Below are 18825 nucleotides of genomic sequence, written 5' to 3' on the forward strand. Positions count from 1 at the left end.
GGACTGGGCTCTTTTTCATGATACAGCTTAATGCTGCTCAAGATTGTGTGTGTGTGTGCATGTACACACACACACACACACACACACACACACATTTATATCTCCTCGTATAGCACAGTGCTAGCCTGTATTTCAAGTGCACTTTATTTTAAGATGGCTTAAAACTAATTCTCTGCATGAGCTTTTGTAACTACATAAAACCTTCTCTCCTCATCACTTTTGTTGGAACATGCGCTGTTTCTGCCTAGCCATTTGCATTTATAGTAGACAGACACAGTAGGAGTGCTTGGAGAGTTCAAACATGGAACCTAGATGATGCTGTGTTCATCATTTTAGTAGTATCAGTCAGTTAACCCTAAATGAATGGAGGCATGTTCTCCAGGTGTTTGTGGTCCATCCGTGTGAACATTTTTAGAGTTGATGTCTGGCATTTTTGTTGTCACCCCAGGAATATAAGAAGTCAGTGGTTATAAAAACAGCCCCTCACAATTTGGGAAATAGGCAATTTTCAAATTGGGCTGACCTGTGAATCACTTACTTTATACCTGGCCAGAGCACCAGTATTTTGGAAATGTTTCATACCAAAAAACAAAGCCAAGAAAAGCTCTAAAAGCCATTAAAGTCTTGATAAAGCAATCTTACTTGGTATTCACATTGATTTCTTTGCTCTCTCCCAAGCACCATTGCTTCCCTTGTAAATAGTTCCCCTCACACATCCTGTTTGCAATACTAAGATCACCCTATGTGATGAAAATGGAAATACTTGATATGCCACCCATGTGTATGTTTTTAGCTTTTTATTTTGATAAGACTATATAATCTTAGGGGGAAGAATCCTCCATGTACTTTTTTAAAGGAAATGCTGACTTCTAAGTCACGGATCATTAAAAGAGAGGTTTTAAAAGAGAAGAAAAAAAAATTTTACTTAACATGACATTTATGTTCTATAAAATAAATAACCAATGAAAATATTTCAGAATTGGAAAACAAAATTTGATTGTCTCTCCCTTCTCTCGGGTACTCTAGAAAATGTAATAACATAGCCATACCCAGGTTCCAGGTGGCCCACAAGGAACATCCTAATTGTCCAGAGAGAACTGATGTTGGGATTTGTGGGTTCCACTTTGGAATCCATTGTCTTTTTCCTCTTGGTTCTTAAAAACAAACTGGTCTGCCTTTTCCCTTCACTTGTCTGTTGGGTTTTATTATTTGTACATTAAACATAAGGCTTTCTACATATGAGTATGGCTAAATTTTATGCTAAGTGTCAAAAGGGGTGTGCTAGAACTACATTTTAATGAACTGCTCAGAAGTTGAAAACATCAAGTACAGTCATTCAAAGCAGGCAGAGTTATTTTTACTAGTTTTAGTTAACTGTGACTTCTCTAGGAAAACAAGTACTGTAGTTGTTGGTATTTGGGGTATAAAATGTGTTACTCAGGTACCTACTTACAGCTTTGGTGGATCAGGCACAATCCCAGCTCTTTGCCCTGTCTCCTGCTTCTTTCTGTCCTCTTGAGGCATCAGCAGCCCCATCTCACCCTCTGACCATCCTGCTATATATCCTTCCTGCTCTGTGTCAGGCATGGGTGCAGGTACCAGGCATATTTTCACTTTAGCAGTTTTTATTAGGAATGGGGACTGGATCGATACTACCTACTTGTACTGATTCCTTAGCAACGGATCAGTCTGAGAAGGCTTGTTTTCTGAAACAAAACAAATATTTTAGACTTTACAACAGTTGCTGCTGTTTTCATCTAAGCCTTTACAAATAGCTGGTAAGTTTCAAAAATACCTTGTTAGTGGCTTAGTTTGTTGGACCAAATTGTATCCATACCGTTACTATGTTTTACTTGAACATAGATATGTATATTCTGTCCTGTGTCTGTTACGGTGATTGAGCAAGCCTGTAGTTCATTTTGATGCTGGAAAGCACATGCCCTGCTTTAATTACTTTCATTCATTCAAAATAAATAAATAAGTAAAACTTTACTTTTATGGGAAAGAGCAGTGAATAAATAAAACTGACAGAGATCCTGCCCCAATGCCGCCTACAGTCTTTTAATAGTCTTGCAAGATATACTTCTCCTCTTATTTTCCATTAATAAGGGATTCTACACACCTACAGAAATGGAATGCAGTAAAAATTGCCGCATAACATTCCTGATCAAAAAAGTGTGCTGACTATGCCATTGCCCTTACTTCAGTATTGTTCTGCTGTTATCTTGTTAATTTCTTTCACTTCTTATCTGAAGCTCTGTTATGTTTTGTACGTGTGAATTAAAGTATTGACTATTGGTAAGTTTCCTTTTGCAAGCTACCTATTTATATGAAAAACATGTTTTAAGCAAATGTTGACATTTTCTGCATTGTTTACTCATGGTGTTTTATGATTAGCATATGGGAGCATAAATAAAGATTTGATTATCGATGGCATTTGCCCTTAATCATCAAAGTGTATGTTTGACTTTTAACCTAAATACGAACAAATTATTGATGCAGGTAAGTGTCCTAAGAATTCACAGCTGTTAGATGAGTGACAGAGCTGTGGAATTGCCAAGTGTAGAAACAGTACAGGGCTGTTCTTAACACCAGCATCCTCATAGGAATTTGTTTTAGTAGACCCTCTGATGTATAATTCATTTTTGCTTGTTATGTTTCTGTATGAGTCACTGTTCTAGAATGTAAAACATAGGATGATGAACACGTGTGTGTGCACCGCACACACAATGTTCCCTTTACTTCCTGTTTTTATGTATGCGAAGTTGCCCTAGAAAATAAATGTGTGTTTCCGTACCAGCAAAAACTGGAAGGGCATCCTGAAGTGTTGTGACTTTCTCAGGGCGAGTTGAAATGGGTATATGGGTATATTGCTTCACAATTCTTAGATTAAGGCAAAGAATTTGAATCGTTTGAAAAGCATAATAACGGCTCTTTGACACATAAAAAAGAAAGGTAGGAGAAGACATTTTGTTGTAGACTTTTCAGAAAATAGTAGTTACTTTTTAGAAGTCTTTCTTACTTCTATAAAAAAGAACACAGACCAGTTTAGTTGACATTTTAGTTAGGATTACATAAATGCAAATGGCATACTTTTCAATGTTTATTTTATCAAGCCATATAATAATGAACTCTAACTGGCTCCTGGTTTCCTTTGTTTGGGGAAATAATTAGCAGCCCTTTGAAATTATTGGGTCACTCATAAGAACTCAAAATAGTTAGATTGAAGTTAGGGAAATTAACTGTGACTTTGGAATTACGTTCTGCGATAAAATGAATGAAAATCTTGGCTTTATTTATTGTTTTATTTCAGGCTAAAATATGTAATGGGTAATTTTGTAGACTATACTAGTATTTCAAATAAAGATAGAAATTTTAAACTATATTGAAATGCTTCAACTCTAAAGTTTTTATCATAAGTGCCATTGAAGAATAAGCATCACTGAAATTCTTATGAATTATTTGAGATGCAATAAAATTTATTTGGTCAGGAAAAATACAAAAATGTATTGTTTACTAGTCAGCTTCTATATTTGTTTCTGCCCAAATCACTGTCCACTCAGATAAATATGCTAGTTATTTTAACTGTTATATAAATTACTTAAAATTTACTTTGCAAACTGTCTTTATTAAAAGAAGCAAAGTCTTATATTTGTTTCCTTTTGCGGATCATATTGGCAGTTCCAACAGAGAAAATAGACACTATTCCCTGTTCTTGTCTTTTAAATGTAATATGGGATTTATCCACTTGCGTAATGGTTTGCCAACCCACCCTTCTCCTAGAATGCAGCCCTGTAAGAGTGGAAAAAGGAATTTTTAAGGCTTATGCCCCTTCTTGACCACATACATGCTGTCAGGATAGTCAGCTTCTATGAGTCTCTCACATTAAAATGGCAGTGATGATAAATGCACCCACCTCTCAGATCCATTGAATTTTCCAGGGAGGCCATAGAGATGAAAACACTCTATACTTGCAAGGTATTTATATTATTAAAATAACACAATACACAAAGCAGGCTTTCATATTCTTAACTACCCAACCAAAACCTCAGTATGTTCCCTGGGCAAGTAAGTATTTACAAAGTTAATTTTATTATTTTACAATTTTGATGTGCAGAATTCAGTTCTTCCATTTATGCATGTCCTGTGCTTTACAAACGAATGGAGCTTTTGCTTTAACTTTTTAAATATCTTTTATGAGTCTGAATTTGTATTTTTCTTGTTTTTTCAACTATGAGAATAATGCTGCTTTCAAATATACCTCTATTATTTTTGTAATGATGCTTGAATGTTCTCTAGTAAATATTTTATTTACACATCAAATTCTTAAAAGTATGTGAAAATTTGATATTAGGAGAAATTAATTAGATTTGTGTTTGGAACATTATTAAAATGGTTTCCGCTTAGCTTGTCATTGGTGAATCCTTTTATTATTGTACTTTAACCATTTGATTTATATTATCCGCCTCATGCTCTTACAGTCATGAGTTCTGAACATTCAACTTTAAAATATTCAGAGCTTATTAATTTCTTTGTGCCCTGTAGTCTCTACAATTGATAATACTATAGTTGTTTTTTCTGCCTTTTGACCATTGTTTTCACATTTACTTGTACAATCGGGAATTATTAACAGATTTTTTTCTCTATGCATGTTCTTAGTTAACTGAAGATCATGCCAATAGGCATTATTTACAGATATTTTAAGATTTTTCAACAGTGATCTTTTAAAACCCAGTGATGCTTTGTTCTTGATACCTCTGCAGCAAACCCGTATATAGTTTCCCTTGCATGGTTTTGAAATGTAAAGAGTGCAGAGTTGTTGCTCCATTTTAGCAATCCTTGCAGCATTCTGGGAAATAGATCAGCAGGTGTTGCAGGTAGCAAAAAGTGCAGCTCAGAGAGACCCTCCTTGCACAAGTACGTGTCCCGTGGGCAGATGAGGTGCTTTCTCCAGGAGTCTGCTCTTTTGATAAGGTTCCAGATGCACTGACTTTGTCTATTCCATAATATTATTAAACTTAATGAAATTTTGACCAATTTCATTTAAAGATAGTAACCCTAATATCCATTTCTCTCAGTAGGCAAGTTAGATTTTAAAAAATTAAAAAAGTGAATTTGGGAAAGAAGCAGGAGTCATTCAGCATCACAAAATGCCATTTACATGGGTAATACTACTTTATTTTTTGTTTCTGCATTCATTTGGTCATGTAAGTGTGCTTAGAACTAATAAAAATTTGCAACTGGTGAAAATTAATGCATGACTTGTCAGCAGAGTATGGAATGTAAGCATGTGCCATGAAATTGCAATTCTTTTATCCTTTATTTTCCATCATTTACATACTGATTCCATTTAGAGTGTAGCCCATTCTTATTCTTTGTTTCACAGATTGGCCAAAATGGGAAGGACTGGATTCCGCTCTCTTCCACGAAGAGTCAATGGGACTGGCTAAGATCAAGGTCTGAGGCTTTTTCCATCTGTCATCAGGTATGTATTGAACAAGAATCACTACAGTTCTCTGCATGTTTCTTTAAAGTATTTGATATGCATATTGTGAATGTGGACTTTTATTCAATGTTGAGTTCACAACCTTATATTATCCTGTAGTTTTAAATACACCTGTAACTAATTTGAGTTCTGTAATATATTGAGATGAAAAGCTATTATTAGCCATGAAAAAATTTCAGCTGGTCTTAGAAAAGTGTAATATTTGAAATCTGCAGTTCTTCATTGCTCAGTATGTACATCCAAAGATAACAGAATTTACTTGTTACTCCGTATTACCACCAACTTTAATCAAATGTTTGTATATGGTTTCATGGTGTACTTTCAATACTTTTTTTCATTGACGTAGAAGTTACATTTTTTCCCCCAACTGGAATTCTCTGCCCCTTATGCTTGGAACTCATAATACAACAATGACAAATATGACCAGTCTTTGAAATATTTTCAGATACTCGTTACATACAGGGACTTAGATATTTTGCATTCCGTGCTGATTTTACAGATGACAAGTTTATCAGCTTATTCCCCACAGTGCCCTGAATAGGTACATGAAAGCATCGTGTTAGGAAATCAAAGAGTCAGAATTACTGGGTTTTTTCCTGCCTTGGCAGAGTGCTTTCTGCCAGTTTACAGTGCCATTGCTCGTCACAGCAGAATAGTTCTGGGAGAGCTAGAGAAGCTGTCTCCTGAATGAGAATAATACAGGAAAAGTTTTTGTTTTTGTTTTTTTGTAAATGGATCTCCAATATCTTTTATTATTTTGCAAGCACGCCCATATGCACACATGTGGACACATATATACACACATACATACCCACACACAAGCAAGATGCAAGGGGCCCAACCCATGATTATGGGTGATGGGAGGAGGGAGGAGGGGGGAGGTCTGGGAGAGGGGAAGATAGGGGATGGACAGATGGCCCTGTTCAGCTCAGTTCAGCTCAGCACCTCCTTCCAAAGGCCAGGATGCTCCCTGAAGCTCAGGAATTTTTGCTCCAGACCTAATATCACCTCTGTTCTTCTTCGTGCTTGACAGCAATGCCTAAATCCCATGACTATACCAAACAGGGATGGGAGGTAGGGGAAGGTTGGGAGCCAAATATCCAGAGATTGGGAAAGGGGCAGCTTAGGGATCCAGACAGGGCAAGAGGGCAGAACTACTGCTACTGCTCATTGGGGTTGGGGTTGGCATCTGGGTACTTGGTGAGATCGAAGGTCAGGACTTTGCTGATCACACAGTCCCCTTGCTCGGGGTAGACTCCAATGAGGCTCTCAGCCTTGGTGTAGAACTCCTCCTTGAGAGAGATGACGATGGCCTGGAAGTCCCTGAGAGTTAGGAACTCTAAAACTGGGGGAGCATATTGTGTTAGCATTAGTAATGTCAGTTGTGTTAACTGTGTTAATGTCACTTTTAAACTGCAGAGGAGATTTTAGACAATTCGCACAGCTTGAAGGGAAGGCCTTGTCTGTGTCTCCCTTCTGATAAAGAAAGGGTACACAAAGCAGACACTGGTTAACTTAACCCACAAGCCTTCCATTTCAATCAAGTGAGTGGATAACAGCCCTATTTTGCCTGTTTAGTGACAGCCTCTACGTTAAAACACAGGGATGCACTGTAATAGACACTTAGTCTTATAGAAGGTAGGTTAAACAGAGAGCCCCTGTGAAAGTGTAACTGGAATTGGCAGGACTCAGCAGGACACATCTGTCTCTTAAAGGCAAACGAGGGTCAGTCTGATGCCAAAACAAGGGCTAGAGACTGGTTTTTGTTTGTTTTTAAGTAAATAATAGGTGGAAAAATCCAATTGAGTAGTGGTTGATTAATCATCATTTAGCCACGTGCAGTTTTCACTTCAAAAAGCAGATCTTTTTCAAGAGAGGCTGTAGGTCTCCTCATTTCTGTGTCTCTTAGAAGTACTTTGCCAGATTGGCAGTCATGAAACTTGAGTCTCTTTAACTCTTTTGTATCAGGTGGATCTTTGGGGAGGTGGTTTCTCACTCTTAGAAATACAGTTAATAATATTTATTATCTTGTCCATGAATTTCCAAAGGTTCCCATCAGTTCAAACATTTCTGTGTAAGTAGACATGCTTTTTGCCATGTGATCCGTACATGTCCTTCTTCCTCAGAGCAGCCATAGTGCACTGAAGCTCTGATACGCCTTTTACCTGAAACGCCTCTGTAATGATGCATCCTCGCACAGGTATTGGGCTCCAAGCCAAAAGTCACACTGGTGTACTGCACATGGGTTACAGGTGTGCCCAAGACCGATACCCTCAGCTCTTCGGGAGGCCTGAGGACTCTGGCTCATGCACTAACCTCAGTGTGCCCAATGAACAGAATCATTTTCTGTGATGTGCAAAAAGGTGAAGAAACTTACCCTGACCAAGTCTTTTTCCCCCCGAGGGATAAGGAGCCATGATCCTCACCTCAAATAACTTCACAAGGTGTTACCATTTCAAGAATGTGCATTGTTACGAAAAGAAGTCATTTCCACTCTTGACTCAGAAATCCCTCTGTGTGTGCTAACACTGGTCTCAAGAGCAAATTTCCACTCTGGGTGGTGCCTTCAACTCTTTCAGACCTCCCGTGGCTGCATTAAACACTTCTTCCTTGGACTGAATGGTTCACAGGGTACCTAAAAGAGTTTCTAGTCGCTTCTCTGTATTTCTCTATAACACAGAGTCCAATTAGAGTTTACTTACACAAGTTAAGATGCTTTTTCAACCTTAAAATATTTGCAGAAACATTTTTCTGTTTTTAGTCAGATTTCTGTTGTCTAATCTTACCTTCTCAAAATTGAAGCTTCATAGTGCCACTTTGAGTGTCATGTTTTGATGCTTCCTGAGAGTTCCTGCGATCACTACTGCTTTCCCTAAGTACAACATTTGTCAGGTGGAATTTCTGGGGGTGTGTGAACTGTTCATTCTGAGCAATGCGTTAATATGTATTTTGGCAAATGTAAAGAGACCTACAGATATTACATTAGACCAGCTGAATCCATTTTATGGTTTCTTTTTGAATTCAAAAGCATCACATAGCAAATAAAAATTTTAAAAATTAAATTTAGTTACAAACTAGTTGTTTCTTATTTTTTTTTTCCAGTCCCTTTTTGCTTTCTTTTACGACCACATGAAACTTGAGAAGCCACCTAAAGCTAAATCATTTAGTGGAGTTGGGCAGTTCCCAAGTGTCCAACAAGAAGGCCTGCTTTAGGCTGCGATGGCCACTGTCATTCCTGGTGATTTGTCAGAAGTAAGAGATACCCAGAAAGTCCCTTCAGGGAAACGTAAGCGTGGTGAAACCAAACCAAGAAAAAACTTTCCTTGCCAACTGTGTGACAAGGCCTTTAACAGTGTTGAGAAATTAAAGGTTCACTCCTACTCTCACACAGGAGAGAGGCCCTACAAGTGCATACAACAAGACTGCACCAAGGCCTTTGTTTCTAAGTACAAATTACAAAGGTACTAAACTCTATTTGTCTTTCAGATTATATTTTCTATTATGTTGGCCATGTGAAGCCGTTGTAAACGTATATATATTTGTATACACATTCTTGAGCTGCTTTGCAGAGAGGAAATGTTAACGTAGATTAGATGTTGGCTAGCTTTAGTATGCTAAGTCACATACTTTGTTGTGTTAGTGTCTTTGGATTTTTTTTTTTTTAATGAAATGCTTAATAGTAGAATTTCCATTTGTGCAAAGAGATTACAAGGAGAGGGTATGGACGTTTACGTGAGTATGTTCAGCCTCACTCATTGGCTTTTGTAGTAATAGCTACGAACCAGAGAATCCTGAAGTGGCAACTTCAGCGGCTCGAGTTCTGCAGTGTTTAGGGGTATTGACTGTCCTTGTAGCGCATGTTAAGTTAAAGCGTGTCCGTTAGCAGGGAGCCAGCCGGTTTTAGCATAGCAGCTTAGCTTCCATTTGAAAAGTGACTCCCTGCCATTTGTGTCGTGATACTGACAGAATATGTCTGTGTTTCAAGGCACATGGCTACCCATTCTCCTGAGAAAACCCACAAGTGTAATTATTGTGAGAAAATGTTTCACCGGAAAGATCACCTGAAGAATCACCTCCATACGCATGACCCCAACAAAGAGACGTTTAAGTGTGAAGAGTGTGGCAAGAACTACAACACCAAGCTCGGCTTCAAGCGTCACCTGGCCTTGCATGCCGCAACGAGCGGCGACCTCACCTGCAAGGTCTGCCTGCAGACTTTCGAGAGCACGGGAGTGCTGCTGGAGCACCTTAAATCACACGCCGGCAAGTCGTCCGGCGGGGTGAAAGAGAAAAAGCACCAGTGCGAGCATTGCGATCGCCGCTTCTACACCCGGAAGGATGTCCGGAGACACATGGTGGTGCACACGGGAAGGAAGGACTTCCTCTGTCAGTATTGTGCACAGAGATTTGGGCGGAAGGATCACCTGACTCGACACATGAAAAAGAGTCACAATCAAGAACTTCTGAAGGTCAAAACCGAACCGGTGGACTTTCTGGATCCATTCACCTGCAACGTTTCTGTGCCTATAAAAGATGAGCTCCTCCCGGTGATGTCCTTACCTTCCAGCGAACTGTTGTCAAAGCCATTCACAAACACTCTGCAGTTAAACCTCTATAACACTCCGTTTCAGTCCATGCAGAGCTCGGGACCTGCCCACCAAATGATCACGACTTTACCTTTGGGAATGACGTGCCCAATAGAGATGGACGCTGTCCATCCTTCTCACCACCTTTCTTTCAAATACCCATTCAGTTCTACCTCATACGCCATTTCTATTCCTGAAAAAGAACAGCCACTAAAGGGGGAGATTGAGAGTTATCTGATGGAGCTGCAAGGTGGCGGGCCTTCCTCATCCCAGGATTCCCAAGCATCATCATCTAAACTAGGGTTGGATCCTCAGGTCGGGTCCCTGGATGATGGTGCAGGGGACCTCTCCCTGTCAAAAAGCTCTATTTCTATCAGTGACCCCCTAAATACGCCTGCCTTGGATTTTTCCCAGTTGTTTAATTTCATACCCCTCAATGGCCCTCCCTATAATCCTATCTCAGTGGGGAGCCTCGGAATGAGCTATTCCCAAGAGGAAGCACATTCTTCTGTGTCTCAGCTGCCCCCGCAGACACAGGATCTTCAGGATCCTGCAAACACTCTAGGTCTCGGCTCCCTGCACTCCCTGTCAGCAGCGTTCACCAGTAGTTTCAGCACGAGCACCACACTGCCACGTTTCCATCAAGCTTTTCAGTAGGAGTCCCAGACGTGGACTGATCACAGAAACCTATGTGTAGCCCTGCCTTAGAGGACCATTTTTATTTTAGTGCCTACTTTAAAACCGCATAAAAACTTCTGCTTTTGTACAGTATCAATTTTCATTAAGCCAGTATGAAATAGAAACAAGCTTTATAAATGAGCTTTGGAACCGTTTGCGTTCAGTTATGTTTACCTGGTATTTTGTCCACACTCACTGCCAATTGTCATATTTTAAGATGCTTTTTCCTCTAGGAAAGCCATTATTAGCAGTAAAGTCTTATGAGTCCCACATTCAAATTGCTTTGAGATCTTAAAATTTTCAGTTCTGTTCAATAACAGTGGCTCTAGCTTTTGACATTTGTCTCATTAAAGATGTTTGCCACAGAATGTACATTTTCTAAAATGTATATGAATAACCTGAGAGTTTTTACATTTTTACTACTCTCTAAATGGATTCATAAGCAAATGTTTTCAGATGAATTCAGAATCCAGTTTGGGGAGATAATAGATGTTTCTTAGATATACCATAATTTCTGGTCAGTATATTTTGAAGACTTTGCTGTTGTCTGGCTCAAATATTTGCCGTCTATATTATGCACATACAAGGAAAACAAAACCTAAACACAAAGCACCAGTATTTATAGCAAAAAAGAGACTCCTGGTGAGGTGACACGCATTCCATGTTACTCCGTAGTTGGCCTTAAACTTGTATGCAGGATATTTTGCCACATTGCAAAGTCGCTCTTTCCAGTTTAATAGTGCTCATTGTGTTACAGCATCCGAGTCTTCAGAGTCAGTGTATGGCTAGATCTCTTTAATCATTTCCGCCTTTCATGGCCAAAGGGTGGGTCAGGTGCAGCCAGCAATTCTGTTTTAGTTGTCAGTCCACAGTCCAGAATCGAAAGCCATTGTGGAACCACAGATGTCAGGGGTGTTTATCCCAGAGTGGACTGTCTTTTCTTCTGTGGCGTGATAGTCTCCTAAGAAGATAGATGTGAACACTTGGTTCAGCTTGGGAACTTGTCTAGGGACCCTGTCCCTTGTTGCCAGGGTTGGAAACTAGACTCTTGAGTAAAGGAAAAGCATATTGCTCACATCACTTCTTGCTGAATTTAATACAGTTTTCTTTCCCATAAGAGCCAAAAGCAGAAAACAAAACAACAGCCCTACCCCCATGGTATCTTTCTTATTCAGTGTTGATTTATCTTTCCTTGCTATTTTCAGATGGAGACTTTAAAATTAAATGCATTAGAAAGCTATTTGAGGAATGACCACAGTTTTAAGCAACTAAAAATATATACAGTAAAACCCCACTTTTACACGTCTCTGGGAAATTGGGGGAGAGTTGCAAATCCGTTAAATTTGTAGAGTGGGGAGAAAACTAAAGCAGAACAAGCACTGTCTTAGGTAATGTGAAAGTAACAATCAAGAATATTGTGTTCACTGAATAAAGTAGTTACTGTGGGCTTTCCTCATATTAGACAACCACCATAACCTTTTTGAAGGTCAAATTATGCTTTTCTAAATATTGGTTGGGACATCAGCCTACGAAACATATCTATTAAGCACTTGTTAACACCTTATTTTGGGACCCTGTCTTTTGGGGTGGGTATGAAGGGGAAGGTTTATAAAAGAGTATATATCTCTTAAAAAAAAAAAAAAGAAAAAGAAAAATATTTGAGCACTCATTAGCCCTATACGGAAGCTTCTTTTTTCATTTGTAGGGCCAATTATCACTGCAGATTGTGATGTTTACCAAGAATTTCTAAAAATGAGTGCAGATTACTGAATATAATACATTATTTAAAATATTTGGGAGTAGTATAATTTGTGGAGAAATGTAAATTGTAATAATGTAAATGGGGGTTTCACTATATATATTATACACACACACACACACATACATATATCGCACTTCATAGAATCAGAGTTGCTCTCTTAAGGGAGCTTTGGCTCCTGATATTTTATCATGCTCCTATTTTTTTTTTTTTTTATTCTTGGAGCAGTAGTTTTTATACTTATGTATTTAAATTTTATTATAAAAATACATTTTATTAAAAAAAGTGTGTTCCAAAGGCATTAAAATTATATATGTTTTAATAAGGAAATACATTTAAAATTTTTCAAACTGCTCCTAAGCTTTTGATTAGGAGAATATTTGCTCTGAAAGTAGGCTTTTAGCTCTGCTTTATTACTGCTTCCTTTAGTTTCTATGAAACAGATTGCTTACTTAAATCATTAGTTGAATGATTAGTGTTCAATATTGCTTTAATCACCATTTTTAAAAAAAGGAAAAAAATTGGTGACAGAGCACAAATAAATAGAAAATGTACTTTTACACAGAAGTCACAAATACAAGTGTGGAAGCACTACTTTGTCTAAAATTTGCTTAAGGAAAAGTCAAATTAATGACAGACATTGGCCTTAGCAGGCTGTATTTTACTGCTAATAAACAACTAAAAAAGGGAGTACCAGGATTTATTCAGTAAGACATTTTGGAAATGGGGAATGGCGCCATATATGTATGTATATTTTTAGCCTAATTCTCGCCCTGCATGGAATTCAGATACATGGAGGCACGTCTTTCAGAGCACCAGGGCTAACATTGTAGTCTTAATTTTCATGTGAACACCTCTTTGCCTGTTGCCGCCTCATAGACTTGAAACACATGCGAGGAAGAGGGAATTCAGCTTGTGTTTTTCACGTTGACTATACTGGTCACTAAACCCTTTTTGAGATTATTTCTGTTAAACATGAGGCAGATTCATTTATTTTAATTGCGCAGTGGTTTAACAAGGATGTAACTCAGAACTGACTCTTTTTTTTCTAGAAAAAAATTGACATTTGTTTTTACATCAACTGGATGGGATTAAAAATAATTACTGCCAATGCTGTTTTCATTCTCCCCATGGCCAGAATCATCATCCTTGAAATTTCTAGTAGTGCCTTCACTTGGTTTAAAAAAAAAAAAAAAAAAAAAGGATTATCATTAAAATATTTCAGTTTAGAATTTGGACCTCAGACAAGATATTGAACCTCATTCAGTTTGAACTTCCACACGTATGTATAAATTCAATCACCAGCCACAGAAGCATGAGTGTGGAAGGGTCTCAGCACTGTAAGCAATATTATCCGCTGATGTATGCAAATATCATCTTTATAGTTACTGGTCACTGTTAAAACTCACATTTTAAAATCCTATTACCAAGTACAGTTTTCAGAAACTTCAGTTGTCCTGGCTGATCACACCCCACTCTTTGTGCAACTTTTTAATTTCACTTAGTGTTTTTTCCAAGCTATGTATTTTTGCCTATTTGTTGCTTGTGCTTTATTATTCTTAGTCATTTGTGGAATATAGTGATATATTGTGTTAATTTGGACAGTAGCGGTTTTTAAAAACCATATACTGACTGAAACATGAGCCAGAGCTGATTGCTTTATTAAGCTAATAATGAATGTTAAAGAGTACATATTTCAGGATCATTCATCTAGTAAGCAATACACATATATAGGCCAATATTTTTTTAAAAAATAGAGCTTGGTCAACCTCTATACTACACATATTACAAGATATAGCACTTTCAAAACGAATCTAAACCTTTACAGAAACTTTCTTATAGGTTATGCCTTTTATTTTAAGACTTATTATAATTTGTTTCAAGTGCCATTAGATGATATATATGTAGGCCTTTGATATATAATGCTTTGTGTTCAAAAATGGTAGATGTATTTTAAACAGGTACATTTTTACAGTGTTTTCTTATCAATTTGCTATATTGCACAGAATCAGTGTGTGTCTTTTCATAAGGTTTTACAATGGTTTATTTTTTTACAAGGTTTACGTGTTCCAAAACACACTGTCTTCCCAGTATGTAAATTAAAAATTACCAGTTCACCCAAGTTGCTTCTAGCCTACTGAGATCCATGTGACATTGGAGGAGGACTTTTAAATGTCAAGTATTCCTCATTAGCAATAGCGGACTGTTATCTCTGCCAAATAGTGCCTAAGTTGACCTTGTCTTATTTGTTCTCACACTGTGTCAGCAGCCGTGTCTACAACACAGATAGTCTGTCGCGATTCCATAGATCCATGAAAGTCGCCTTGTATAGTTTTGTGCTAGAAACCCATACGGAGTGCCTTTTGGATCACATAAACTGATACCACCCGTGTTGGTAAAGGCACACATAGATCATCACCCTTAGGCCCTTCTCCATTACCAACCCTTTGAGGATGGAAAGGCAGTGTCTTTTGATAAGTTTATCTTGCTCTAGAAATGACAGAACTATTGCTAATGTTTGAAACACTTCCTTGTATAAGCTTCAGTGGTACAGATGAACCAGAATGAATGTTTATCTTCTCAGAAACACTCCTTCAATATTATGTTGGATCATGCTGCTAATGTAACTTGGGATACAACTCTTCATGGTGCTACAAACGTCTCTGTCTTGTTCAGTCGTATTTTTTTAGCCATAGGAAAAAAAGGACTCCATTAGGCATAAAGGTGTACAATATATTTTTATACTGTGACTTAATCTGTCATTAACAGACTTTTAACACCATCCACCACAATGTATTCACGTGCACTTGCAAAAGGAAATCTTGGACGTGCAAATGTTATCAGAACAAACCCAGCTTTTGTCCACAAGGTGACTCTAACTCAGAATGAAAAGTGGGCTTTGTAATATGGTGTGGAGTGAAGAACATGCTGTATGTTACTAACAGCCCGTTGAATTTAACAAAAACTGGGAATCCATTAGGAAATGGATTGCATCATGCCTGAACATAAGCTGGACTGCTGAAATTGTATTTTTAGCTGATGAAAAAGTGTTTGGACTAGTACTCTAAAAAACGTTTGAATGATAAAGTTTTGAGTCAAAATAGAAAAGAAAAATCTGCATTCCAGGCTGAATTTTGTATATTTTTATTGCATTTAAAATCGCTCTTCTGTGATATTGGGAGATCAAGTGGCTTATCATGTATATCATGTACTTAAAATGTATTCACAAACTACTGTTGTATTTGTATAAAATATAGACAAAGATCGTATTTTTTGTGTGTGTATAAGCTCTGTAAAATAGCAATCACATTCTGAAGCTGCAGTGATTCTACATTTTCAACATCCACATCCAAAGGAGCAAGCTATTTATTGTCCAGTTACCCAGATATAAAATATTAATTTGCTGCTAACGAAACAATAGTACTGCAGCTTCTTGTGGCCTACAGTGTTATGTTTGCTGTAAGAAAAAGATATGTGAACTCCACAAAATATATGAATAAAATTATAGAATGGCTTTAGATAATGTAGATCTTCCTGAAATTTTAATAGATGATACATTTCTATTGGGTATAACTTTTTCTTTTCACTTTGAATTTTAAATATCTTCTCATTGGGTAAATACACAATTCTAGTAGCTGCCTCGAGGACAATACTTTGTTGTTGAAACGAAATGTAAAATTCCAGGGTGTCCTTTTGTTTTATTTTAAAACTTCTGTACCTTCAAAGGAAGGATAGAAACTGTAAATAAAAAGAAAAAAAGTCAGAAGATCCTACATCAAAACTGTAATCCAGATGAGCATCCAAAAAAGGCAATTAGAATGTATAAATCAATAACGTCTCTTGTTCGTGTGAGAAAAGATTGGCATTAAGCATTCCTTTAACACCTGCTGTCTGCTGGTACTATCGGTTATCCTTTTAGAGGTTTCCTTTGGGCTCTATGTCTAAAATTTTGCTGAAAACCCTCCCTTGGCAGCTCTCTGGACCAAAGCACGCACACCACTTCTAAGGCTCATCAGTGAAACAGGAATGCAGATGTTATCTGACGATTCAGTTAATAATCTGAGCAGGAATCAGCTGTAGAAAACATGTTTTATGTATCTGACAGCCTCTTTCAGGGTGATAGGAAAATTCCCTCTTTACCTTTGGCTTTCCTGTTTTAAGGCTCTCCCACTTTCAGAGAGAAAAAGACTGAAGAGCAATTTGCAGTGTCAGCAGCCCCTCTTTTCACCAGCTTGCTTCCGGAAAATCAAAAAGTATGGCTTTGTTAATTCTTAACACTAAATACATTTTTATTTAAATTCATGCATTTGAAATATTTCAAGGACTAGTTATCAAAACATGATGCTTTTCTTAGTTAAAATACTTTGAAAAAGTACATTTGGAATTAATTCACTTAAGGCATAATCTCCCTTATGGAAAAGTAATTTGAAAAGCAGTTTGCTCATTTTTCGTTTGTGTCACTCTTAAGAAGTTCATACCAATGGTTTACCATTGAGGGGAGATGGAATTTCAAGTCTGACTATACATAGCTTGAGTTAGGCTGTCACTCTTCCTTAATCAGGCATTTCTTCAGCAAAAGGCATCACTTTGTGCTAAGTCCTAGGGGGTATTACAAAGAAATCAGCTTTATAAAAAAAGGTTGTTTTCTGATCAGGCATCTACGTGATGATGGCAGCGTCATTGCAACTGCTGGAAAGCCTAAATGCCATATTGAGCCATACCCAGTTATCCTTTTTTGCAGATCAAAAATGGTCAAATATTGGGAGTTTCAGCCTAACTAAAACAAAATGATAAAACCCAGAATGTCTTGACTTCACCTGCATTCTATTCAACACAGAGGTCAATAATAAATTTTTCTACTCTGAAGATGTTTGACTCTTGGCTAGTGTGATGGTTAATTTTGTGCGTCAACTTGGCTAGGCTGGGGTACCCAGACAAAATTTTGCTGCGGAGGTGTTCTTTTTAGACGTGCTTAACATTTGTAATCTGTTGACTTTATGGGGCGCCTGGATGGCTCAGTCGGATAAGTGTCCGACTCTTGGTTTCGGCTCAGATCATGATCTCGGGTCATGAGATGGAGCCCAGGGTGGGGCTCTAAGCTCAGTGGGGAATCTGCTTGAAGATTCTTGCCCTCTGCCCCTACCCACCCCTCAAATAAATAAGTAAATCTTCAGAACACTACCCTCCATAGTGCAGGTGGGCCTTATCCAATCAGTTGAAGGCCTTAAGAAGAAAAGACTTAGCTTCCCCAGCAAGAGGGAAGTCTGCCCCCAGACTGTCTTTGTACTCAGAATGCAAAATCAACTCTTCTCTGGATCTCCAGCCTGCCGGCCTGCCTTACAGATTTTGGACTTGGTCAACCTCCATGATTACATTAGCTAATTTCATACACACACACACACATTCATTTATGTATACACACCTGATTGTTTTCTCTGGAGAAACCTGTTTCATATGACTAGATTCAACTTTCATTCTTTAGTTGTGCTGGTATTACCTTGAAAGAAGTAGAAATATTTTCTTCTCTGATACACTGTTATGCCAGAGAACGTAAATTCCCAGGTTCTGACTGCTGTAGAAAAGAAACACACACACACACACACACACACACACACACACACGCACAAGAGCTCAGTGCTTAGTGGAGATTGTGTCCATAAAGGAGTCCTCAGAATCTCCTTTTCTGTACTGTTATCTTGGCTCCCATTATTGCAGATGATGAAGGGTTTTCTCCTTATGACCAAGTTTTTAAAAAATGAGAACAGAGGGTGCCTGTGTGGCTCAGCTGCTAGGCGGCTGCCTTTGGCTCAGGTCATGATCCCAGGGTCCTGGGGTTGAGTCCTGCATTGGGCTCCTTGCTCAGTGGGAAGCCTGCTTCTCCCTTTCCCACTCCCTGTGCTGTGTTCCCTTTCTCGCTCTCTCTCTCTGTCAAATAAGTAAATAAAATATTTTTAAAAAATGAGAACAGACTAACCTACCTTTACTCAGTAGAAGCATACTTGAAATGTAGACCAGTATTTATTACACATGCACATGTGGAAATGTAAATTGAATCTTTTTTGAAAATAGGCAGATAGTCGATTTATAATACCACTTATAATAAGGCTTGGGGTTCTGAGGGGATGAGAGTCAGAAGTATAATGGATCCTCACATAAGCTGCGGAATTTTGTGTTTATTTGTGTATTAGAATTGTTGCAAAGATCTAACTTTTGGTTTATTCTATTTGTAATTAGAGAACTTTAATCTTTTTATGGGGTGGGGATGGGGGAGACCTTTCAAAGTGTTGTTAGTGCAT

General features: G+C 38.0%; 1 protein-coding gene across 5 annotated transcripts in view; it reads left to right on the top strand.

Moving 5' to 3' along the window:
* Window positions 1-12823, top strand: part of PLAG1 (PLAG1 zinc finger) — a 49004-nt gene extending 36181 nt beyond the window's left edge. For 2 of the 5 annotated variants that reach the window (XM_047728007.1, XM_047728008.1), the window contains 3 exons: window positions 5387-5485; window positions 8609-8967; window positions 9492-12823. In XM_047728007.1, coding sequence (XP_047583963.1) covers window positions 8726-8967; window positions 9492-10749 — 1500 coding nt within the window. In that variant the 5' untranslated portion in view covers window positions 5387-5485; window positions 8609-8725 and the 3' untranslated portion in view covers window positions 10750-12823. Of the gene's footprint in view, window positions 1-5386; window positions 5486-8608; window positions 8968-9491 lie in introns of those variants that run through there. The other 3 variants (XM_047728010.1, XM_047728011.1, XM_047728012.1) reach the window with 2 other exon arrangements.
* The last annotated feature ends 6002 nt before the right edge of the window (window positions 12824-18825 follow it).

Source organism: Lutra lutra, chromosome 4 (genome assembly GCF_902655055.1).
Source record: "Lutra lutra chromosome 4, mLutLut1.2, whole genome shotgun sequence".
Taxonomy (NCBI): Eukaryota; Metazoa; Chordata; class Mammalia; order Carnivora; family Mustelidae; genus Lutra; species Lutra lutra.